The sequence below is a fragment of the Grammomys surdaster genome, unplaced genomic scaffold (assembly GCF_004785775.1).
Source record: "Grammomys surdaster isolate TR1022 unplaced genomic scaffold, NIH_TR_1.0 174, whole genome shotgun sequence".
NCBI lineage: Eukaryota > Metazoa > Chordata > Mammalia > Rodentia > Muridae > Grammomys > Grammomys surdaster.
In genome coordinates this window covers 23,488,292-23,512,548 of record NW_021604622.1, presented here as the reverse complement: position 1 = coordinate 23,512,548, position 24,257 = coordinate 23,488,292, and the positions used below count along the sequence as shown (strand labels likewise).

At 37.6% G+C, this 24,257-nt stretch overlaps 1 protein-coding gene across 5 annotated transcripts in view; it reads right to left on the bottom strand.

Annotated features, from left to right (window-relative positions):
• The window catches only part of Ctnnd2 (catenin delta 2), an 810,313-nt gene that overhangs the window by 498,137 nt on the left and 287,919 nt on the right, over positions 1-24,257 (bottom strand). For 2 of the 5 annotated variants that reach the window (XM_028767562.1, XM_028767558.1), the window contains one exon: positions 13,790-13,902. Coding sequence is in view for 4 of the 5 variants with exons in the window: in XM_028767558.1 (XP_028623391.1) it covers positions 13,790-13,902 (113 nt within the window). In the remaining variant the exon portion in view is untranslated. Of the gene's footprint in view, positions 1-13,789; positions 13,903-24,257 lie in introns of those variants that run through there. The other 3 variants (XM_028767561.1, XM_028767560.1, XM_028767559.1) reach the window with 2 other exon arrangements.

The following is a 24,257-nucleotide window of genomic DNA, read 5'->3' as shown; positions in this document are numbered from 1 at the left end:
TAAATGACACATAGAGTATTGCCATTTAAAATATATAATGAGTCCTTTCACTTTGTAAAAGCAAGGTTTGGAAAGTATAAGTTTATTTAATAATCTGTTTGAGAAGGCACAAAATGCAGTCAGATGTGTGCTTTTCAAAGGCAATTCTCAAGAATCTCAGGAAAGACAGTTGAATTGTTTTTAATCTTACATTACCATCACCTATCAACTGAAAGTCCATGCCACCAACGTCATTAAAAACCCTCAATTAAGCATCCTCTGGCCTCACTTTCTTGTTGTATATTCATAAGTTTGTTTCATATAAATGGAAGAATTTAAAAATAAGAGAAAACAAGATATATTTGTCTGTACCTGACTTAATTTATTTAATGCAATCATCTCCAATTGTAGTCAATTATTGAAAATAGCATACTTTTATTCTTGAATGCAACACATTGTATAGTGGGATGTGTGTGTGTGTGCGTCCATTAATATGTTGACGGATTTCATGGCTCAGATATTGTGAACAGTGCTTTAGTAAATGGGTCTCTGTCATGTCTAGACTGAGATCCCTTTGAATACACACATAATGTATAAGATTAGTAAAATTATCCTATGGTCGTTCTATGACATTTTTTTCTTTTTTTCCCCCCTGAGGAACTCCCATTTATTTTCACAGTGGCCAAGCCAATTGCATACAATCCTACTCGTAGCATTTGTTGTTATTTGCTCTCTTGATGATCGCTATCTTAACTGGGGTGAGATTGAATCTTTTTTTTTTTTTTTTTTTTTTAAGATTTATTTATTTTTATTTATGAGTACTCTGTAGCTGTCTTCAGACACACCAGAAGAGGGCATCCAATCTCATTACGGATGGTTGTGAGCCACCATGTGGTTGCTGGGATTTGAACTCAGGACCTCTGGAAGAGCAGTCAGTGCTCTTAACCGCTGAGCCATCTCTCCAGCCCGAGATTGAATCTTAATGTAGCTTTGATTTACGTTTTTCTGATGGTTAAGAAGGTGATTTTTTTTTTCAGGTTAATCGGTATTTGTACTTTGTCTTTTGAAAATGATCCATTTCTTTGATCTATTAATTGACTGGACTATTTAATTTCTTGCACCTACATTAAAAAAACTCTTTATATAGTCTCTATATTAATTAACTTGAGAACAAGCAAGTGCTTTAGACACCAAGTATTTAACCAAGTGGAACCACCTATTGCTTATGAGATGCTTAGTTAGCTGATGTCTAAATATGTCACTCTTTTCAGGCTCAACATTTGAAGATTGCTCAAGATATCCAAAATGGGTGGTTTCCTTTTCACTGATTATGTCTGCCCTGGATTTAATCTGCAGCACTCTGATGTGGAAGTGAGATCAGAAAGAGCAGCGTGGTTGCCGCTCAAGAGAAAACATTCCTTAAAGGAAGAAAGACCAAGAAATGCCCCAAGGTGTAGGGTAGGGAAGGGAAATTATTTCTGACTATAGAATAAATCAAGACTGATTTTGTTCATAAAATTTATGTTTGCAACAAGATGGTTCGGGAGGGCTTTGTTACCATGTGTGGTGACACTTTTTTGCCTGTGACCCATTCACTGCAGATAATTGACAAATGGTTCAGTTGATATATACTTATTTACACAAATTCTGTTTAAAACTATAGTGTGTCCAGAGTCTGACCCCATCTGAAGTTGTCTCACTCTGGTTCCAGGTACACGAGGTCATACAATGTTATATAGGCTCAGTGAACATCTGGATCACAGCAGAAGGGTAGTACCAGCTGACCAGGAGCCTACAAAGCATACATTCTTCCATTTATACTCCTTCAACACAATCACTGTATTATCTCCTGTCTTCATAAGAAGGGGGCATAATCCAAGAAGATATTTTGAGAGCTAGAATGAGAAACCCATGTGAATAATTTTTACTGTATTGTATGCTTTACACTGTTCCCAGGTCACCATTGCAGTGTTTTCATTGTTTCAGCCTTATTGTGCCCACTTTAAAGCTAAATTTAATATAAACTCTAGATGTAGGAGAAAACCATGACTACATTATCTGTGGTGGTGCTGTCACTAAGAGAAGAAGGGCTATACTTGCCAGTGGAAATTCAGATGACATGCTTCACTTAACACCTGAGTATAAACAAAAGGAGAGTCAGGCGTTTCAGAAGAGGAGGGGTTTCACCTCTCTAGGTTTGGTACTGAGTTTATATTCTTTACTATGCTCTCCCAGGACAGACTGACAGTTTAGTTCACAGGCATGAGAAGTCAATGGTAAGCATTTGTGCTTGGAAGAACAAACCCAAATCTTCTGGGAATATAAAAATTGAAATTCAGAACTCTGTTAATTAATGTTACCATGAAAACATTCTAAGGGACACGAACATGATGACTGTTTGAAATGTTTACAGGGTACAGGCTGGTGTGTATGACACACACATGAAACAGCTTAATGAAGGAAGGAAACTTTTAAGGATAGGTGAGTAAATTTCATCAAGAAACATGTTAAAAGAATGAAGTAAATCATATCATGTTCATGAGTTGGATGCCTTGTAGCATAAAGCATCAATTTCCCAGAAGTAGACCACACAGCTGTGAAAATGTGATTCATTACAGAGACACCACCGAAGTTTATGGAGCACACGGAAGTCTACTGAAGAGCGGCTGTTGAGACAATTAGCTGTTTACATGGGAAAAGAAAAAAGAAAAGGAAAACTGAATCTACCTTGATATGCTGAATTTAAAACAACCAACAGATTGCAACATTAAAAACTCCTACGTTCTCAATGAATGGGGAACTCACACAGATCACTATTCTAATCCCTTATATTACTTAAAGATTCAAAAGCAAGTTTCGAAAGACAACCCCCCCCACCCCGAAAGAAACACTGACTGGGTATCTTAGTTACGGTTTCTATTGCTACAGTGAAATACCATGATCAAAAGCAAGTTGGGGAGAAAAGGGTCTATTTGGCTTACTCTTCCATCAGTACTGAAGGAAGTCAGGACAGGAACTCAGACAGGGTATGAATCTGGAACCTGATGTAGAAGCCATGGAGGAGTGCACCTTAAGGCTTGCTTGACATGGCTTATCCAGCTGCTTTCTTATAGAACCTAAGACCACCAGTCCACAATGGTGGTCCTCCACAATGAGCTGGGTCCGTCCCGACTGATCACTAACTGAGAAAATACCTTACAGTTGAATCTCATGGAGGCATTTCTACAACTGGTTCTCCTTCTTTTCTGATGACTCTAGCTTGTGTCAAATTGTAACCATATAGATATTAAATTGGTTTAATTTAAAATTAAATATTATGGGTTGGGGGCTGGAAAGTTCCTAGGAAACACAAACCTAGAACCAAGAAGGAAAGATACAAGCATGCTAATAAAAACAAAACCAAGCAACCAAACAAATAAATCACACAGAAAACAAAGAAGCCGACAATCTGTCTATCAAAAGATGAGACAAGCAGGTGAAGGAAGCCGAAGACTTTGGAGAACAAGACTATAGTGTGTCCAACCAGCAGAGCTGAATATATTAAGAATGAAAATACCTAAGTTAAAATGAAAATGTCAATAAGAAAAATATGCAAAATGCATGAATATCGTTTAGGACATTGTAAACACCAATAGCTAATAAATGTGTTTCGTCTTCTATTAGAGCAGAAATTAGAATAATGACAGCTTCAAATGCACCAGATTTAGAAGAACAAATAATAATTCGGAAAGCATTTGCTGAAAGTACGTGGGAAGAATTGGAAAATTTCTTAGCCTTACGCCCTGGCTGTTGCTCTTCATCCCATACCCACGAGAAACAAAGCTTGCCCACACCATGAACGTCATTCAGCTATGCTCTCAGGCATTTGTTTATGGAGTTAAAACTTGCACATTTAGAGAAAATGCTGCATATATAACAGAGTCCCTGGAACATAGTCACATGATGGCGTAGAAGGTATCAGCTAAGAAAATGCACCCACTACAAAGCACCCACACCAACACAAGGGATCCTGAAATGGAGAAATGAGATTTTTTTAAAAAGCAGTTCGCAAAAAAAATGTATAGCATATAAGTAAAATTCAAAAACAAGAAAATTAAACATTTTATATATTAAATGAATCTGTGTGGAAAATATAAAGAACTTAAGGAAATGATAAAATGGGAAATTCAGAAATGCATTAGTCTGACCTCCTGAGGGAGATAACGGAAAGACAAAAAGGAGTTAGTAATAGCTATTGGCCAGAGACATTTTCTTAAAACTCATGACTTATAAATATTATATATTCAAACTGTAATGCTACTATCTTGATTTATTGCTTCTGAAAATTATATTTATATATCCTAATTTAAAATGCATTCTTTTTTACATTAAACTAAAGCCCTGTAATAAATGATAACATTTTCAAAAACAATATATAATTTAGTCTACTATATGAGAATTACTTTGCTTGAAAATATCACTGGATCTAATTAGCATCTCAGAGCTTCTCTTGCTTTGTACTTTTCTGACTTATAATGAAAGAATTCTCCCTAGAATGAAGCCAGTTAAATCTTCTGTGAAAAACTGGAAATCCAATCCCCTGACGTTACCACCAACAGTTCCTCTACTTTTTCCTTAAGATTTCCTTATTCTTCAGTTTTCATTATTTCTTTAAAACCATTCAAATATTCTTTGGAGCTTTGTTTCTTCATTAGTTTAGGATTCCTCTGTTCTGGCTCCAAGTGTTACACACAAAACAAGTTTATGATTAACGTCTTCCCTCTAGAATGCTAGTTCATTAGCCAGACTAATAAGTACTTGAAATGGTCAAGATTAAGATGAAAGTATACTTTGGTAGCTCTGCCCTGAATGAAAGCAACCAATTTCATTTCCTTCCTCTGCATTTTTGATCATCTCTCCGTGTCTTCTCTTGGGAAAGAGTAGTCTGCAAAAACACAAAGCTTGACTCAACAGACATTGTGCTGTGAACATTTAAGAGAACCACTGTTACACAGGCAGGATGTTGAGCTGAATGAAGTGTCATCCTTAAGACAGCAGTAAGCACGGAGCGTCAGGTCAACCAAAGCTTTCCCACAGGTGCCCCATGAAAGGAGAAAGAAAACCTAGACCCATGTCCTTGCCTGGGGCAAACTTGGCAGAATTTAGTCTGGGACTGGGACCAGGGCCTAGAAGAGTTAACATTTCATTCACTTCCTAGCATCTTGGATATCGCCCTGCAGAGACTGGACTTACTAATCTCAAACCTGTTGAATACTTGGTCTCTGACACACTTGAGGAGCTATTCTGCTCGCCTTATGAAACATTACTTGATCTGCTTGCGGCTGACTTCATCCCATTACACACTAACTTTCTGCAGGCTCTGTCCTATTTCTCCCTTGCAAATCATAAACTTGGCTGCCGTAACACACAGCTTGTGCGAGACCCCCTGACTAGTTTTCCTGTTTTCATTACTTTCTGATGCCCCGCTCTCTCCCTTAGGGAACCTGTCACTAAACAACAGCCTACTGGTCTAGGCTCTTAAGACTATAGCTTGTATAAGAGAAGACAAATTTCCCTTCTTATATGAAGCTGATTTCCAGTATCTTATATTGTGAGGCACATAGTACCCAAGATTTGTATTGATTGATGGGTGTATAATAGATTTCCTACATTCCTGCTCTTCTTACTAGAGGACATCACAACCCATGTTCATTGTTTTTATTTTGCAGTGTCCTTGGCACAAACCATAAGGCAATAGGCACAGTTCTTTTTTTTTCCTTCCTTTTTTTTGGGGGGGGGGAGTGGACACAAATTCCACACAATGCCTTTAGGTTCCATAACACCTCAAACAATTGATAGTATTCAAAGAACACTAACAATTCTACGGTTTAAGTGATAAAATGACTTTTATCTATTCCCACATTAATCTCATTGATACAAATCTTTCTTGGTACCAGGTGGCTCAAAATTAAATACACTTTATCAATACTTTAACAGTGACCTAAGAATTCACTGGTATTGAGCAACTATCGATATGAGACTGACTACAAATTTCATACTAAAGGTATCACACAAAACAATATGATACTTCAATGTGGCCTGGCCATAACACCACACACCCATCACATTTATATCTTTACCATTATGTTACTGTCTAGAAATGGTTAGAATACTTTATTTTTAATTTGGTATATTCATAATCTCATATCAACTAAAAGAAACACAACAAAAAGCTCTCTCTCTCTCTCTCTCTCTCTCTCTCTGTATGTGTGTGTGGGGGGAGGGAGAGAGGAAGAGAGGGAGAGAGGGAGAGAGGGAGAGAGGGAGAGAGGGAGAGAGGGAGAGAGGGAGAGAGGGAGAGAGGGGGAGAGGGAGACAGAGAAAGGGAGAGAGAGAGAGAGGGAGAGGGAGAGGGAGAGGGAGAGGGAGAGAGAGAGAGAGAGAGAGGGAATTGGGGCATTTTTTTCATTTTTATAAATGTAACATGAACACTGTCATATTACATTTGGATCAATTAAGTAAAACTTCAAAACTTGTCCATATGTATCAAATAATTTTTGAGTGCCAAAGATTATAATTTTCTGTGTTTCTACAAATAACCCGTGTCACAAACCAAAAAGGCAAGCATTCTCCCAAATTAAAGTAGCTGTAGGGCATGGAAAAGGAGGAGCTGCATGAAGCTGGTCATATGGAATGCTGACATTCAAATCTAGAACTCACAGGCTCCAACTCCACAGTCTTCACCATCACCCTACAAGAACTCCTTAAAGGAAAGCCAAGCATTGGTTAGAAGTTCATGATTTAACAGGCAATCTGTGAGTCCCTAAAGACACAATTTAATGACTTACCTTAAATGAGGCATGTTAAAATGACAATGAGTTCTCAACAGGTGGACACCATCATTCACACATTAGAGAAAGAAGGTTAATTGCTAAATTTTGAGAAAAGTCAGCAGTCAATTCCTTGGACAGATCTTTTCAATAAACTCTTGCTGAGAGCTACGCTCTCAAATAAGGCCATAAGAATAAGCAACAATGTGTGGCAGTTTTTAAACCTCTTCAGTTCTTAAGGCACTAAACAAGCAGATGTTTGAGAATCCTGGGCCTTATAAATCCTGCTGCACTGTCAACAAATTAGGAAACATCTTTACTGCCGGCTGCTAACACAGCAATCTCTTACATTTAAAATTCTGATAGTTTCTCCTCGATAAAAGAGAATTAGAATACATTCACACACAATGTATTAAAACAAATCAAGAAGCCTTGGTTTGAAGTGGTAAAGCTTCTAGTACAAGTTAAGTGTATAGGATTGGTCTAGAGCATCACATGTTTTAAAAATAATTCAAATAAAAACTCACTTTCCATTCCTTTCCTGTTCATTTTATTAAATGGAGTTTCCAGAAACTCTCTACCTAACACTGAAACCTTTGGAGACACTAATTTCTTTTTCTTAACTTCTAAGGCCTATCTCCAGAAAGAGGGGCATTATAAGATCTCCCAACGTTTGTTTGCCAGTCTCTCCAGATTCACTAATGTGTGAACTCCAGATTCAGTAATATGTGAGTTCTCAAAAATAAGGTGGAAGACATTTGGAAATGACACACAACATAAAACTCTGGAATCTGCATGTGAACATGTTCCTGAGCAAGTGCATGTGCACAGACTCACAGATGCAAAAAAAAAGGAGGAAAAAGATTCAGTTCCTGACTGCAAAAGACAGTGTACACATGATGAAGAACCTAAGAAAGAAAACTGGAACAAACCCAGGACCAGCTGTTTTCTAATGTACAAGTAAAGAAATGCCCACTGATCTCAAATACAAATGAACATTTTGCATTTATGTCATACCAATCCAGCTCTAAAGAGAACACTAGAAGGAAAACTTGAGCCCAAAGAGAAGGTTAAGTACACCCAAGAAGACATGAGGAATGACACTCATAGAACATTTACCCAAGAGAAGTCTAAAACAAGCAAACAAATGCCAAAAACAACATCACAACACCAAAGTAACAAGAATTAGTAAGGATTGCTTATTAATAACTCCAGCTATCCATGTTCTCCATTCCCCAATGAAAAGACACAGACTAGCAGATAGGATTAGAAAACGGGAACCATCTTGTTGCTGCCTCCCAGAACGGTACATCACCATCACAGAGAGGCATTACCTAATGGTAGAAGGATGGAAAAAGGTATTCCAAGCAAAAGGACCCAAGAAGCCAGCAGAAGTAGCTATTTTACTATCTGATAAAACAGACTTCAAACCAAAACTAATTAGAAAGTGTATGGAAAGATATTACATGCTCAATAAAATAAATTACATTTATGCACAAAACATAAATGTTCCCAAGTTCACATAAGAAATAATACTAAAATCATATACTGAACCTGACACAGTAATGGTAGGTGACTTCAATTCTCCACTTTCACCAATAGAAAGGGCAGAAAATATAAAAACTCATGAAACCTAAGTAACTCACTACTGAATGAAAGACAGATCAAGACAGAAATGAAGGAAGAAATAAAAAACCAAGTCAAACAAAAACCCTTTTAGTACCAAATGAAAAAACAATATTATAAATTCTCTGGGCACAGTGAAGGTAGTTCATAGGAAAGTTTATAGCTTGAAATGCCTTAAGAAACAAACAAACAAAAAAAATGAAAAACAAAACAAAAATAACAACAAAATGTGACATAAAAAAGGAAAGCAACTGGAGAGATCTCATATGAATGACAAAGATACACTTGAAAATGAAGAAGAAAGAAGAAGAAAAGGAGGAGTGGGAGGAAGAAGAAGCATAAGAACAACGAAAAAAGTAAGAAAGACAGACAGAGAGAGAGAGAGAGAGAGAGAGAGAGAGAGAGAGAGAGAGAGAGAGAGGAACAAGAAGAAACAACACCCAAACAGAGTCAAACAAAAGATGTAATAAAGCTCAAAGCTAACATTAGTGAAACAGAAAAACAAAACATAACAACCATAGCTTAAAATTGATGGAAAAAAAAGTTCATTGTAAGGTTTGTTGTGTAAGTTTTCTTCCATTGTTCCTTGTCATTTTCTGAGTGTTTGCTCTAGATTGTAAGTACAAACACTGTATTACCTGATACATATTTTTGTCCAGAGTGAAAGGAGGTGGTTTGTATAATCTGTGTTGCTCAGAAAAGAAACAATCAAAACGTTCTCCATATATTTGCTCAGAAAGAAAAAACATACAAGATTGACAAGGGACAACCTATGAGGCTCCTTACTTACAATCTCCCTTTTATCTTTGTAAAGATATAGAAAAGCAATATCACAATTTTATTGCTAGAAAACAGAAATTCAAAGACATCGAAAATACATTCCCAGGGAAAGCTACCCAACACCTAGAAACACAATAGACATGTGCTTGTTTTTCTTTGTATTCGGTGATGGACGCTGAATTTAGGGTCTCATGCAGGCTATGCAAGTACAATTACCACTGAGTCACATCCCCAGCACAACAATGGTGAGATTTACATATAATTACGTAACTAAAAACTCATTATTTCACATCTCTGAGAGAAAAAAAAATGTTCCAAAATAGAAACATGCAAAAAAACTCTTCTAGGCTAATTAAACATTTACAGATTTCATTTTGCTCCCAATCAAAATGTATTTCAAAATTCATTATAGTCCTCCTCTACCATCTGTTTTATGATAAAATATCTGTGAATAAAATTTTGTGAATTGGTTATTTTTAGATGTAAAATACATTCTAGTTTTTTGAAATGACATTTTGGAAAGAAGCTTGGTTTCAAAAATGGTAGAAAGACTTAGACACATTATTACGTGAAACTACCAAGTGACTATAAATGTTCGGCATTCAAACTTTTAAATCACCTACATCTCTTTCTCAAAGAGATGACTATTGTCAATTTTAAAACAATGTACTTAATACAGTATCCAGTTTTATTAACACAAATTTTAGAATATTTATTAAATGTCCATGGACAATCTGTGAATGAAACAGAGTCTCACAGGAGAAAACTGAATGGCCTTTCCATATAATAATTATACTAATAACATCTTATCTCACTTGTGGAAGAATAAGTCTCGGAAACATATTCGGATGAATAATCTCAAGATAATCATCATTTTGGCAGATGGATAAAAGAATGCAGAAAGTCAGTTAAAGCCTGTTTGTGTTCTCAACGTGAAAAGGGCAGAACAGATAGAGAAGGATCTTCATATGGCTCAAGACACAGGCAGATACTTTGTGATAGAATTATAACCCACGCATTTGGGGAAAGATACTAGGGTTCAAAAATTAGTATATGTCTTTTGTATCTGAGAAAAATATTTTCAATGTCTTCATCTCCAAAGGAAAAATTAAAACTTACATAGGGTAATTAGAATACATTATGTGATTCATATGAGCCATACAGTATTATGCCTACCCTATGGAAATTGCTCAGTAAATATTATCTTTAATAATTTAAAAGTTATTGCTATTACTATAATTTCAAAGCCATTATCATCCTCTTCATATCAGAATACTCTATAAGCCTAAAGCTTACATAAGTCTACTATTACATCCAGCTACACCTAAATTTCAGGTAATTATTTTAGCAAGTAGTTTTCATAAAATCTAACTAGAATGAACAGTGAGAATATATGTTCTTATTTGAAAATGCCAGCTAGTACTTTTCATATATTGTAATTATGTACCAGAAAAATAATAGTCTCATATACTTGCTACGTAAACATACTCACGACAAGTATGCAGAGTCCTATGTTACTGAACATAGGCATAGACACCCTAAGAAGCGCAAAATGAGGTGAGCTGTATAAACACTATATGTACTTACACCAACTGAAATGATCACATCGTAAGGTTTTATAGTCCTATGGTATTGCGGCCATGCATGTGGCACACTGTTGACTGAAATGACATATGTCGTGTATGATGACACTTAGGTACAAATATATAATCTAAAGAAAGATGACATAAGATATCTTCGGTACTTTGTAGGATGGAAATGTTTATATGTGATAAGATTGAGGGTGTTGCCCAAACAACAACAACAACAGCCCAATAGAGATGTAACATGATATCTGTGGGTCTTCTCACTATCTCCACATTCAGTTACTACTCTTGGCCACTCCCTGTGTGTACACTAAAGGTCTGGCTTGGAAGAATTACCTATGGATCAGTGGAGGCAATAGAGGACCGACAGACACCTACTTTTACTGGTTTAAAAACCCATTCGAGTTAATGTAATAAGAAGACACAGCAGCTTTAAGCTAATTTATCTTTGTGGCTATATAGATATGATTCTAGATGGTTCTATGTAGTAACCTAAGACTCCAGCCCAGATGGGAGAAGACCAGAGGGCTGACAATGGGCAAAAGAAGGATTAGATGAACACACGGTGCCCCATTCACTAACTGTGCCCTTATAGTTTCTGGATAAAGAGTTGATTGGAAACCTATGCAGAAAAATTGATGTGCTGGACCCAGAATCATTCTAGAATGTTCCTCCTCAATTATATAGAGTTGAGAAAAAAATGGTAATAGGAAATCTTAAATGAGTAATTTTAGGATTTAAATACAATGTATAGAAGGGCCAGGAACTAGAAAAGAGATAAGAGAGACATATTCGTGGAAAAGTATGAAATTAGGAATGTGAATGTTTGTGATGGACACTTCTGCTCCAAATTTTATATTAAAAAAAACTTAATAAATTCTTTTAAAAAATATGTTTAGTTCAGAAAAATAACTTCAGAATATGTCTACAGTTCTTTTATTTTCTCATAAAAGTAAAACGTATGATCTATAGTAGCTTAGGAGGATTACTGCAAAAGCGACTTGTGGCTCAACTCAATAAACATGTTTTCTTGCTTAAGGAAATGTATACACCTTTGTTGGAAGAATAATATTGGATACATTTCCAAATTGATTATTCCCTAGAAAAGGGACTGGGCAATGTTCCTCAGGATGGAGAATTGAATGGACAGGTAAAAAGACTGAGAACAAAATACCAGAATTCAAAGCAAAACAGATGTCAACTTAGTGACTGCTCATTGACCTACCAAATCACAGACTTAGGAGCCTCCTAGAGGTCCTTCCACTTTAGTCCACAGATCTTCAGATACCCAGAACCCCATGATGAGATGGATACAGGCTGATTTTTCTCTTCGCCACTGATTTACTTTGAAACAATCTTGCAAAACCAAAGTAAAAGCAGCACACTAGCCCTTACTCCTCTTGCCTTGGTGAGTTTGGATTCTTAGGGACATTTCCTTGATGAGTTTCAGAGACCACAGAAATACCGGTGAGCAGGTTCATATACTAAATCATGGTTAATGTCCACTGTCAAACAGACTGGATTTATGGGTACCTAATGACACACAAGTTCTTTCAGAGTTTTATTGAAGAGGGAAGACCCACCTGAATGTATCACAGTCTTACATACTAGTATCCTGGATTAAATATAAAGAAGAAAAGAAGGCCAGCATGGTGCCCACTTTTATCTCTGTCTGCCTTGGTCTGTGGTCACATGTAGCCTCATAAACCTACCTCCTCCTTTCCTGCCATGACTCAAATTAAGCCTCTGAAATTAAGCCTCTGAAACTGTAGACCTTGGATGAGTTCTTTCTTCTATAAGTTGCCATGGTCATGGTGTCTTATCACAGAAAAAATAATGTAACTAAGCTATATACCTTCAAAAAGGCTCTGCAAATAGAAAACAAGATCCTACTCATAATGATAACCAAGCTCACAAACACAGGGTGCAAATATTCCTACCAAAAAAATTCATCACAATTCAGAAGAGAACAGTATCAGAAGCCTAGTGTCACCATGTATATTAATTCTCACCTTGGAGCAGGGAAAAAAGAGCCAACCAAACTCATAATGCAGCTTTCAGAATAAATTGTCTGTAGAGCCTAAGAACAGAATCTCTGTCACCCTTCCACTTGTGACAGACTAAGGTGCTGACTCTCACAAGTGAACTGTAAAAGCAGTGTTGTAATTAGGGGTAAGTTCACAAGGGGCGTCATACATGCTATGGAAGAGAGGAAGCCTCTCTACAGCCTCCCTGCCTCTATTAATGATACAAACAAACTACTCCTGCATTCAGTCAGAAAGATATTGGGATCCATTTTCCCATCGTGGTACTATTTCCTTAGCCATGAAATCTTCCTACAGATGAAAACTACCCAAAATACAATGTCAAACATATGGCAAAGAAATACACTGTTTCAGAACAGAAAGTTAAACCTTATACATGATCCCGTCGAGGACAATTTATTTTATTATAAATTATTCTATTATAAATATGCTTACAATAAATATATAGTAATCAAGTGACTATAAAAGTGTTTGAAAAGATATGTTTCACACTAACTGATTGACCACTTGCAGCCGTAAACTACTAAATATTCTTCCATATGCAGTTGCTTCTGGAGGAGTAATTTTTAACAGCATTATGCATTAGCAAACAATTTGGATGCTATCGAAATATTTCATCTTAGTAATGTGCAGTTCTGTATCATTTGGAGAGGGAAAAAACAAAAACAAAACCTGTGACTTGACATCTTCGGATTCCCAACAAGTTCACTGCAGCAAATGCCTCCCTTTGTGTAAAATTACACAAATTTTGCATTCAGGGCGAGTATTGATTTTGTTAAGAAGAGTTTCAAGTACAAATCAGACTATTCTGAATAACCTCTGAACAACTTAAATCTTAATTCAGGTCCCTTCCAACTTCTGTCTCACGTCTGAGTGTCCCAGTTCCCTGGCTAGCTTTCAAAGGAAGTAAACAGGACTACTTGCAATGGTAACTTGGAGTAGAGAAAACACTGGGAGCCCGTACCTGATGCTGCTCATACTGCCTGTGTCCGAGCCCAGCTTGCATCGCTCCAGCTGGCTGGCCACGATCTGGCGTTCAGCCTCCAGCTCTCGGGTCAGCCTTTCAAACTGTAATTCCTGAAAGAAACACATCACAGGGATGAATGGTAGCATCTATATGGAACATAAGTTTAGAACCGAGACGACGGGAGAATGGATGGGGAGAGCAGGGTTTTTCAAGGTATCAATTTTCAGAAACAAGATGCTGCTGGAGAATTCGGCAGGGGCTTGAAAAGTCGACAGATGTGCAGGGCACTGGTCCCAGCACGCTGGTCCCATTACACTGATATATGCTATTTATTATCTGTCTCATCATCTTTAAGATATGCTAAAATACTCATTTCATAAGCTGGAAGCGAGAAGTAGTTGAGATAACTAAAGTGGTTTTGCTACTTAGCTATCATTTTTATCCTGTCGTTGAACAAGTAAAGTTATAAGAAGTCATGTATTCAAGAAAAAACATTAACAGTTATTATTTACAATTTCATATTTAACTGCTTCAAAAATTAAATTATGGCACAGTTATATTTTGAGAATAAAGAAAGAAAAAATAATATTGCAACCTGAAAATAGAGAAGAGGTAGATTTTTGGAGAACTCAAATCTCTCAAAGGTTAGTGGATTTATCTTTCCAAAACAGTCCACTATGTTATCAGCGACCTTGAGGTATTTGTGGAAGACGTTTTTATACCGAAGGTTGTGATAGCTCCTTTTGTGTTGTTTAAAAATATATTGTCCATAAAAGTGAAATTTGTTTAAATGTTGACATTTTTGTAGTACTAAATTATAAGACACTTTGCAAATGAGAGACTTGTCTTCTTATCAGAGTGATAAAACTGGGGACACATGTGGATTAAGTTTAGTCCTTCCCTCTACATGTTCTGAAAGGCACCAACTATTTCAGGTAAAAGTGAACATGAGGACCCCTGTTCGATGAGTCTCAGACCTGTAGCCTGGCCTCCCCTCTAACAATCAATTTCCTTGGAAGTTTCTCATCACATCAATATCCAGTTTCTCATTTCCAGTCTTAAATCTGCCCATGCTACAGGAAGCCAAATCGTACTTTTGTATCGAACACACCTTTACGATCTTACCGGCCAGACAGAAGTCTCTGATTTGAATTTAAATTGCTGTATTATGGTGACATAGTACAACAATCTATTCCACAGTTCAAAATCAAGTTAGACACACCTAGGGCACACAGCTGGCTTTGCAGCTGCTCTTACTGTGTGCTTTCTTCATGCCAATCTGATGGTCAAGAACGAGGGCAGACCATTACAGGTCAGGAGAGATGGGAGACAAGCAGCAGTTAGGACTGACAGAAGACAGTCAGCAGTCACGAGAGACAGGAGCCAGTTCGGTGTCAAAAGTGAGGAAAACCACTCAACACTCAGGGCCGTGGGAAACAGGATCACCACCAAGAGTGAGTCAGTGATCAGGAATGGCCACAGAGAGTCCGTAGTCAAGAGCAAAGAGAGACTGTCAAAGGCTGGGGGTGACGGGAGGCAACGTCATGGTCGGGAGTGAGAGGAGACAGTCACCAGTCAGCAGGGATGAGAGACCTGACATATAGGAGACGATGGGAGATTTTTTATCTGCAACCAACCTAATGGAGAAATAGTAAGGATTGTCAGCAGTCTGCATCCCTTTCAATAGACACAGCATCCTCCTCTCTGAAGAATATCCTGAATATTTCATACAACTGTAAGTTCTTGTTAAAGAGAGAATACATTAAAATTTATGACTTGAATATGTCTTTGTTTTGCACTCATTTTTATCTTTTTGGGAATTTTATACACAAGTACTGTGTTCACACCACTCCCTCACTTCTCTTTCTCCTGCACAACAGCATTCAAGACCCCTGAATAATACTTCTCTCTCTCTCTCTCTCTCTCTCTCTCTCTCTCTCTCTCTCTCTCTCTCTCTCTCATTACTGATCTCTTCTTCAATTGTGATTGTTAAATCCATATGTATATAGATAATCTGCTAGGCACATTTAGTGTTACCCTTGTATGTCTGTTTACAGACGACCTATAGAGCCCTTAGCTTCTGCGCGAATAATTCAACATCTGCTACACAAATGATGGCTATCTCTGCTCCCTGGAACTATACCCACAGTTACAAGGAAATGGAAATAACCTAAATGTCCTACAACAGACAAATGGATAAGGAAAATGTGCCACATGTGCACGATGAAACACTATTCAGACGTAAAGAAGAGTGATCCCCATTTCTAAAGTTACTGTTCCACAGTATCTCTCATTTATATTGTTTCAAACCCAAGTTTTATAAAAGTCTCCATTTGCCTTAACTTTATAGGATTATAGATAAGGTATTTTCCTCCCTGCCTCCATGGTCCTTTTCCCTATCATGGATTATGTGAATCTTGATAATGTTCCTTGACATAAATTTTATTTGGAATTCACTGAGCTGTTCGAGTTTGTGGATTGTTAGCTTCCATCACACATAAGAAGAAGATTTAATTGTTATCTTTACAAATTTTCTTCACTGCTTGCTTTCCTTCAGTGAGAATACAATGTGTTACTTGGAACGGATCCTCAACTCACAAATTCTTCATTTAATTTTTTTTTTTTGTTTCACTTCGTATGTTTTCTGTTGGTGGACTCAAGTTAAATAATCTTTTCTTGTGGATCATTCCGTATTTCCTTAATTCTCAACAGAGCATTTTATCCCAGACACTGGTAAATAAAAATCCCAATAACCTCGTTTGGGACATTCAACTGGGATTCTTGTTAGCATGAAGGAAAACACTTTTGTCACTGTTCTGATGTCTGTATCTGTTAGTAGCAGCATCTTGGGTCAGATCCAGCTGATTGCCATCTCTTGTCAGTGTGGCTCTCAGCCTGGGCTTCTCTGCACACATACTGACCTCTGGGCACTGAAACATCTTGCGTTTTCTTTTTTGAGGTTCTGAACTTCTTTATATTCCTATAAATGTTACCAGTTCTCTTCTGAGTCACCGTGAAGTCAGTGGAAGGTAATTTAATTCTTTGGACACTTTCTTTCAAGATTTGCTCACCAAAAATAGGGCATTTAACATAGTGCCAATTATGGTCCAAGAGTCTCTCAGAACTCTATTGAGTATTGCATAAATACAGAAAATTCGTAGCCCCTCTGTGGAACACTGGCGTGCATTTCCATCTTGAACTGAATATCAGAAACCATTTTCTCTTGTGCCTTTCTTTCTCTGTTCTTCAGTAACTTTTGTATACAGATTCCCTTCTGTATGCTTTGCTAAATAAGAGACTGTGTCCCTGAGGAAAACCCTTCTTGTAGATTAGCGTGGGAATTTCAGTGGCATTTGTACACCCATCTTGCCACCACCTTCTCTGTCTTCCTGTGTAATAAATAGTAATTTCCTCCCTTCCCCAAGAAAATGGTTCAAATAGCCTTCCTTAAGAGGGAGGCTACTTCAGGTATAGCATACCACTCCCCAGAGGTGGGAACTCTCAGGCTATATGCACTTTGTCTTGGAATGGCCTTATATTGAGATTAACAACAGAGTTGGAAAGAGTTGCTGTTTTTAAAATTTATTTATTTTACGTATATGAATACACCATTGTTCTCTTTAGATACACCAGAAGAGGGCATCAGACCTCATTATAGATGGTTGTGAGCCACTATGTGGTTGCTGGGAATTGAACTCAGGACCTCTAGAAGGGCAGTCAGTGTTTTTAACCACTGAGCCATCTCTCCAGCTCAAGTTGGAAAGGGTTTTAACAAATGGGACATGTAATTGACCATTCAGTGGAGGATTTATCCCTCCTTTCACATGGCCCCTCCTTATGTCCTAAATGCATCAGCATCTAGAGCATCCAAAATCTTCTTAGAGTGGAGGAGACCCTGTGGCCCTCGGGGATACTGAAAGGGTTTGGGCGATAGAAAGATGACATGCTGAGTCAGCATGGTGTTTAGAGGGAACGCTGACCACCCAGGTTAAGTTCTTTTCAGAGAATATGAGTTGGCAAAGCAATCAAAAAGTCTGAGGGTTCTAGTCAGCAGAACATCTGAGATCAACTGGAATTAAAAGAAAAGTATGTAGAGAAGTAGCCAACACTAGCTGTCCACAGCTACACGTTCCTAAACTAGTTCAATGGGGATAAAATGAAAGACTTGAGGAAATGCATGCAAAGATATTTTTCTAGACTTGGAGAATAGACTAAACAATAAAAGTAAGGCATAGTGGGATCTAGAAAATTGTCTACTAAGACCTTTGCCTTCACAGGTCCAGTGGAAAAGGAATGATGCAAATTAGGTTATAAAATGTGTGATATAGAAACTGGCCAGACACCAGGCTTTGATGAGAATTTGTACAAGGGGATGGTCAGAGAGAATGACCTGCAGTGAAGGACATTTTAAGAAATACAAACTAGCACTAAATATCCTTTTTCTGTGATATATAGATGTTGCTCTGATTCATGGAGAACAAGCATTTGTGAAGACACTGGATCTATGACTCCAGCTTTATTAAAATGTGTATCAGCAGATATAAATAGCCTTACTTTCAGAACAGAACATCACTGATTCATATAACACATTTGGATTGTTAGGAAAATTATCATATAGTTTTATAACTTTGTCCTGAGGAGCCTAGATTAATAATTCATTTCCTTTAATTAAATGGAGTTTATTAAATGTTTTTAAATGTCTAAAAGCATATAAAATCTCCTGAGGAGGCTTAGCTAGTCAGTTTGGAAACTGAAATCAGAACACTCACAGTTCATCTAATTTCTGCAATAAACGTTTTATGTAGCATTGTGATGAAGTATCAGCTGGGAAGGACACACTGACTTGAGGGTAGTGAAACTTTAGACTGAGTCATGAATTAAATAATAAAATAATCTTGTGATGATTTTATTCATCTCAGAAGATAAAAGGCAGACCAGACATTAGAATGGAGGAGAGAAGGCAGAATAGACACCAGGAGAGAAGTGATGTTCACACTACAGTGTGAACTGCTTGCAGGAAATAAATGACGTAAGATTCAAACCTCCCACACTGAGGCTTGGCACTAGATGAAATGGGAAGGTGATACCCAAGAATGTCGGAAAACTTCCCAAGTATACTTATGAGCTGAGCTATTAATGTTTCCTTTGACTTCTTTCTACCACGAAGAGGAAAAGAATTCCATGCACAGGACACCCCCCCTAAGGAAAACCTCATTAGAAGTGTTGGGAAACATCATTATGTGTCCTGATGGAGGCCTGAGGATAAAGTGTAGAAAGATCCAAGGATGAGACATAGCACCCCACTAGTGAAGACTCGGGAGTCTCCCCACTACACTGTAAGGGAAACATGTTCTTCCTGATGTGTCTAGGTGCATGAAAATGGAAAATCTACTACTATCAGTTGATATATATACATATATATATATATATATATATATATATATATATATATATATATATATATCAATACACACACACACACACACACACACACACACACACAATGGGATCCTAAAAGGAAGATAATTGCATAAAAATGTGAAAATTTTCAAAAGAAGAGACTATGTTAAATACAACAAAGCAAACACAAAGTATCACCTAATCCCACTGTTTTGTGGAATCGAAACTTGGAACTTATAGAAGTTACCTTGGTCTATGTGGCATGACAGGAATTTGGGATCCGGTCAAAAGACAGCAATCTTCAGTTATGTAGGAGGGACAGGCTCAAGCAAGCATTCGAATGTGTACTGTGACAGCTATAATTAAAAGCCCCATTATATTGTTGATAATTGATTAGATTTGCTGGTTCTTACCAAAAATGCAAAGTATGTGAGGTGATAGAAGTTGTATTTAATTTAAGCCATCTCAGGATATATATGGTTTTCAAAATACACCGGACAACTGAATTACACAATTTGGTCAGTTACAACAGAAATTTATAAAGATAATGTCTGACGGGGGGCGGGGTCATGCCACCCAAAGACCCAACAATATAAACTCTGTGGCTATACTTCATTTACAATCATTGCCTATTCAATATCTGGTCCTTCAAGATGAAATAAATCATGCAGAAGGGACCACAAAACTGGAATTTACCTCTGAGAAGATGCCAGCTGATGTTAGATTAGACCATGTTTGCTTATGACAGAGTTGACCAAGATCACAAGACATAGCTTCTTGAGTAGAAAAGTTGGGTTGTTTAATATAAGGTAATTTTCCCCTAAAAGGTACTCATGATCAGAAACAAGTATGAAGATGCTGCTGTAGGACCCTAGCAAACGGGTAGATGCACTGGTATCTACAATTTCATGTTTTTAGCACCGTTTCACGCTTTTGCTGCTATTGTTCCTTTGTTTAGTTGTCTGTGTAGCTACTATAAATCCAATCCAACATTCTGCTAGTACTCAAATATATCTCTAATGGTATAGTGTCTTTGAAAATGTTCCAGCAAACAGTGTGAGAGAAGCCATCAATGGAAGGTATGGATGAACTCCTTGCCAGAGTTCCTGGCTTGCTCCAATCATGTCTGCATCCCTGGATTGCCAGGCTTTTGCATCTACTACCTCCTGTCTCGCTTCCTGTGTGGATTTATATTCTTTTTTTTCCATAGGTATATAAACTCCTCCTGATTTCCTCTGTTGACAAAATATCTTCCAAGACAGAGTGAACGAGAAGCATTCTTGTATGACTTTTTTTAAAGCTCTCTATTTTAGCACGTACGCGCCTAGAGAATTATAGGGCTGGGTATGAAAGTAGAGAATTTCTAGAAAGGACATTATTTTCTCTCAGTGTGTCAAAATGGATTTCGTTATCTCTGCTTGTCAGTGTTGCTGTTGAGAATGTGAACACTTGCAAGAGGTATTAACTTTTGGAAAATCTTTTTCTATTTTCTCCCAGGATGTGTGCTGAATCTCCTCTGGATTGCTCATGTGACAAACTTTTGGGTGATTTTTCTTATCTAATAGCTATTTTTAGAAAGTCTGATGGGTGTTCAGCAGAATTTTCTGTGAAGTATGCATTTCAGTACATCGATTCTACTGTATATTTTTAGTGCTTTCCCTTCTTATTTTAGAATTTTTCGTTTAAATGGTGTTTCCCATTATTGTTTCCTTGTTATTCACATACTAAAATACCTATCTATCCCCAAGCTGCCCCTCTTAACCTTCCTCTTCTACTTTTTCACTACAGTATCAGCTGCTTCCCAATTTTCAAATATTCCTTCCTTTAATCTTAGTTTGTTTCTATTCTTGAATTTATAGTTTCTCAGAAATAAATACGTTATGAAAGTTCCATTCCTTGACATCTGGTATTTGATTTATGAAATTATTTCTACTTGCCATTATTTCAGTGGATTTACTCTTTCTAAATTTCATAGTTATTTTCTACATGGGGTGGACTCTTCCGTGGCATGGCATCTTTAAAAATATTCTAGTTCTATATCCAATAGTTCATATTTGTGTACTGGGGATAGAAATGTGACTGCAGTCTGAGTGGGGATCCTGGGCTGTGTTTTCTACTGATAGTTCTGAGTGTGCATAATGAGGACCACACAACATCCCATGAAAGAAGGATGTAAATAGTTAGCTGTCCTCTTCCTCAAACACTGTGCTACCCTTTACCTTTTTATTGGCTATTTTCTTTAAATTTCAAATGTTATCCCCCTTGCCAGTTTCCCATCCACAAACCTCCTATTCCATCGCCCCTCCCCCTGTCTCTATGAGGGTGCTTCCCCATGCACCCACCCACTCCTACCTGACCACTCTAGCATTCTACTACACTGGGGCATCGAGCCTTCCCAGGACCAAGGGCCCTGCCCTTTCACTGATGCCTGACAATGCCATCCTCTGCAACACATGCAGCTGGTGCCATGGATCCCTCCATGTGTACCCTTTGGTTGGCGGTTTAGTCATTGGGAGCTCTGGTGGGGAGGGGGCGGGTCCTCTACCTATACTTCTATTCCCACACGCCTTTGATGATGAATTCTGTATGATGCCTTTTGACTTAATTTTTCTCCATTATTTAGAACTCTGTTTTCTTGAGTTTATGAGTACTCTGTCCATCTCCTACATCACTACCACCCACTATGAAGTTCTAAGATATTTTTGACATAAGGCCTCTAGGTTTTACTAACTTAGAGTAATCATTGTTTCTTTCCTCATAGGACTAATTAAAGTTATTCTGCCAACTGATATTTCATAGCCTTGATGAATCACATTTGTTCATCCATCCTGTCTGTATTTATACATTATATTCTTTTTAAAAAATTTTTTTGCCTTTTGAGCCAGGGAATAGGGATGAATACACATTCAATCCACCTTGTTTAATCACAGTTCAGTTTAATTTCTAAAAGAAAGTTGAGAGTTTCAGAACAAAGGAGGACACCTAAGAGGAATGGTGAACCTATGACCCTCCAGAACTTTGTACTAACTGTGGACCTCCCTGAGCTAGAATATTCTGATTTGCACAGGTTGGTCCCTGTGATCTCATCTAAAGCATGACTATGTTCTACATCAAGGTGCTTGTCACATTCCTGGTTTAGAACTTTTTTTTCCCCCTGAAGTCTGATTTGGTCAATTTTCCTCCTATGTCCTCTATTTCTGGAATTTGGGTTCATACTTCATTTTATTTTGAGCAAATCAGTGGGTGAGAAATAAAGATAGCAGTCAATTTTCAGGCATGTACTCTTTACAGGAGGAATTTTAACGACTCAACCTTTTTGAGGACCAATGCTCTGTCTTTCCATAGCCTTTCTGTTCCCACCGTTGGCTGCATGTGACAGTGGACTTGTCTACTTAATGCTTATATTCCTAATGTACCTCTTGCTCCAGCCTGGCCTCTTTCTCAGTCCTATCAAAGAACATCCAATTCTGCCATAACCAAATGTTAGAGGACTGTCCACTTCTTCAGATATCCCAACACACATACAGATTTAATATTTTCTCCATTTACCAGCCATTCTTTCTCCAGATGAGACTCGGATCAAGCACCGGTGTCAACACAGTCAAGTCAGCTTCATGTAAAATGAGAGATTAAAGATCATTGTTGTCTCTGTCTTCAGGTACTAAGACAATGGTTTCAGGGTCTGTAACAGTGACACACTTTCAATCAGGGAGCAAAATGGTGGCTAATGAAATTTTGTTCATTATTACTAAATTCAGCATCTTTGGATGCAGATTCATGGGGGAGGAGGTAACGATACAGGATAATGGCCTTTCTATCTCAGTATCTCATGCAAATGTAATATTTTGCATTCTAGCATTTTTATGTGTACCCATTGAGGGTTTGAGTTATAAACAATCCTGACTGACCTTCCTTCTTATATAACACCCAATTTCCATTTCACATGAGTGAGTTGACTTCATAGCCACCACCTTCTGGCAACGTTAATTCTATCCCGCTGGGATATGTGCAAGGCATGTCTGAAGAGAGGGTGGTGAAGTGACAGGGTGATAATAGGAATCTTACAGCCAAGTGTCCAGCAAATGTGGGGAAAACAAGCCATGATGTCAAGACGGAACAGAACAAATCAAGGGCGGCTGTTCAGCTGTGTAGACCTCATTGGAGAGTCAAAAACTATGGCAAAGAGCTGTCGACAAAAGTTTACAAAGCTGACAGATAGATGTTTTAAACAACCGCGGTGTCATTCTGGGTCACCTAGCAAGACAGCAGATGACAGGAATCAACACTCAGCAGCAGACTCTTAGGCACCTTTCCAGAGCAGTTTCAGTGAAATATAACAAAGTATCCTTTTTCTGACCAAGTTTTGCATTCCGCAGGCTCTAATCTGGTTGTTCTGCACTTTATCTAGGCAAGGGCCTTGTTGGCTATTTAAAGTATGTTAGTAAATAAATTATGATTCACTTAATTCAGGTGAAAGACGACCACCTGGAAATTAGGAAAACCATGTTTCTGAGTAGTTCAAGGTGATGTTAGTTCCATTAGGCTTGATTAAAGGTTTAGAAATGCTATTTTATTGGTGACTGTTAGGTATACCAAGTAATTTCTCAAAAAATTATAATTACTTGTAAATATCTTAGACTACAGACTGTAAATTTGTAGATAACAAGGCTCCAGAGTATGTATTTAGATTTTTTTCCAGGTAATGAGGTGGATTTATATGTGTGCTAGGAGTACCTATCATACTTGTGTCAGTGGCACATAATAGTGACAGTCAATGTCTTAAGCATTTATTCACATGCATTGGTCATATTATTTCTGGGTCCATGGCCTTCCCAAGGACAGTGAATATAAGCAGTCTTGGAGGTTACTGAACTCACTTAATTCCATCACTATTTTTTTTCCTCGAACTATATTCATTATCTTAAAGACCATGCATTAACCAAATATTTCTCCTCACTTGGTACAGAATGTCCTCAATAGACGCTGAATGAGTAGCTGGGACAATAATTAGAAAATTATTATTTTTAGCTGAATGCTTCATAGGACTTTACTTACTCACTCTTCA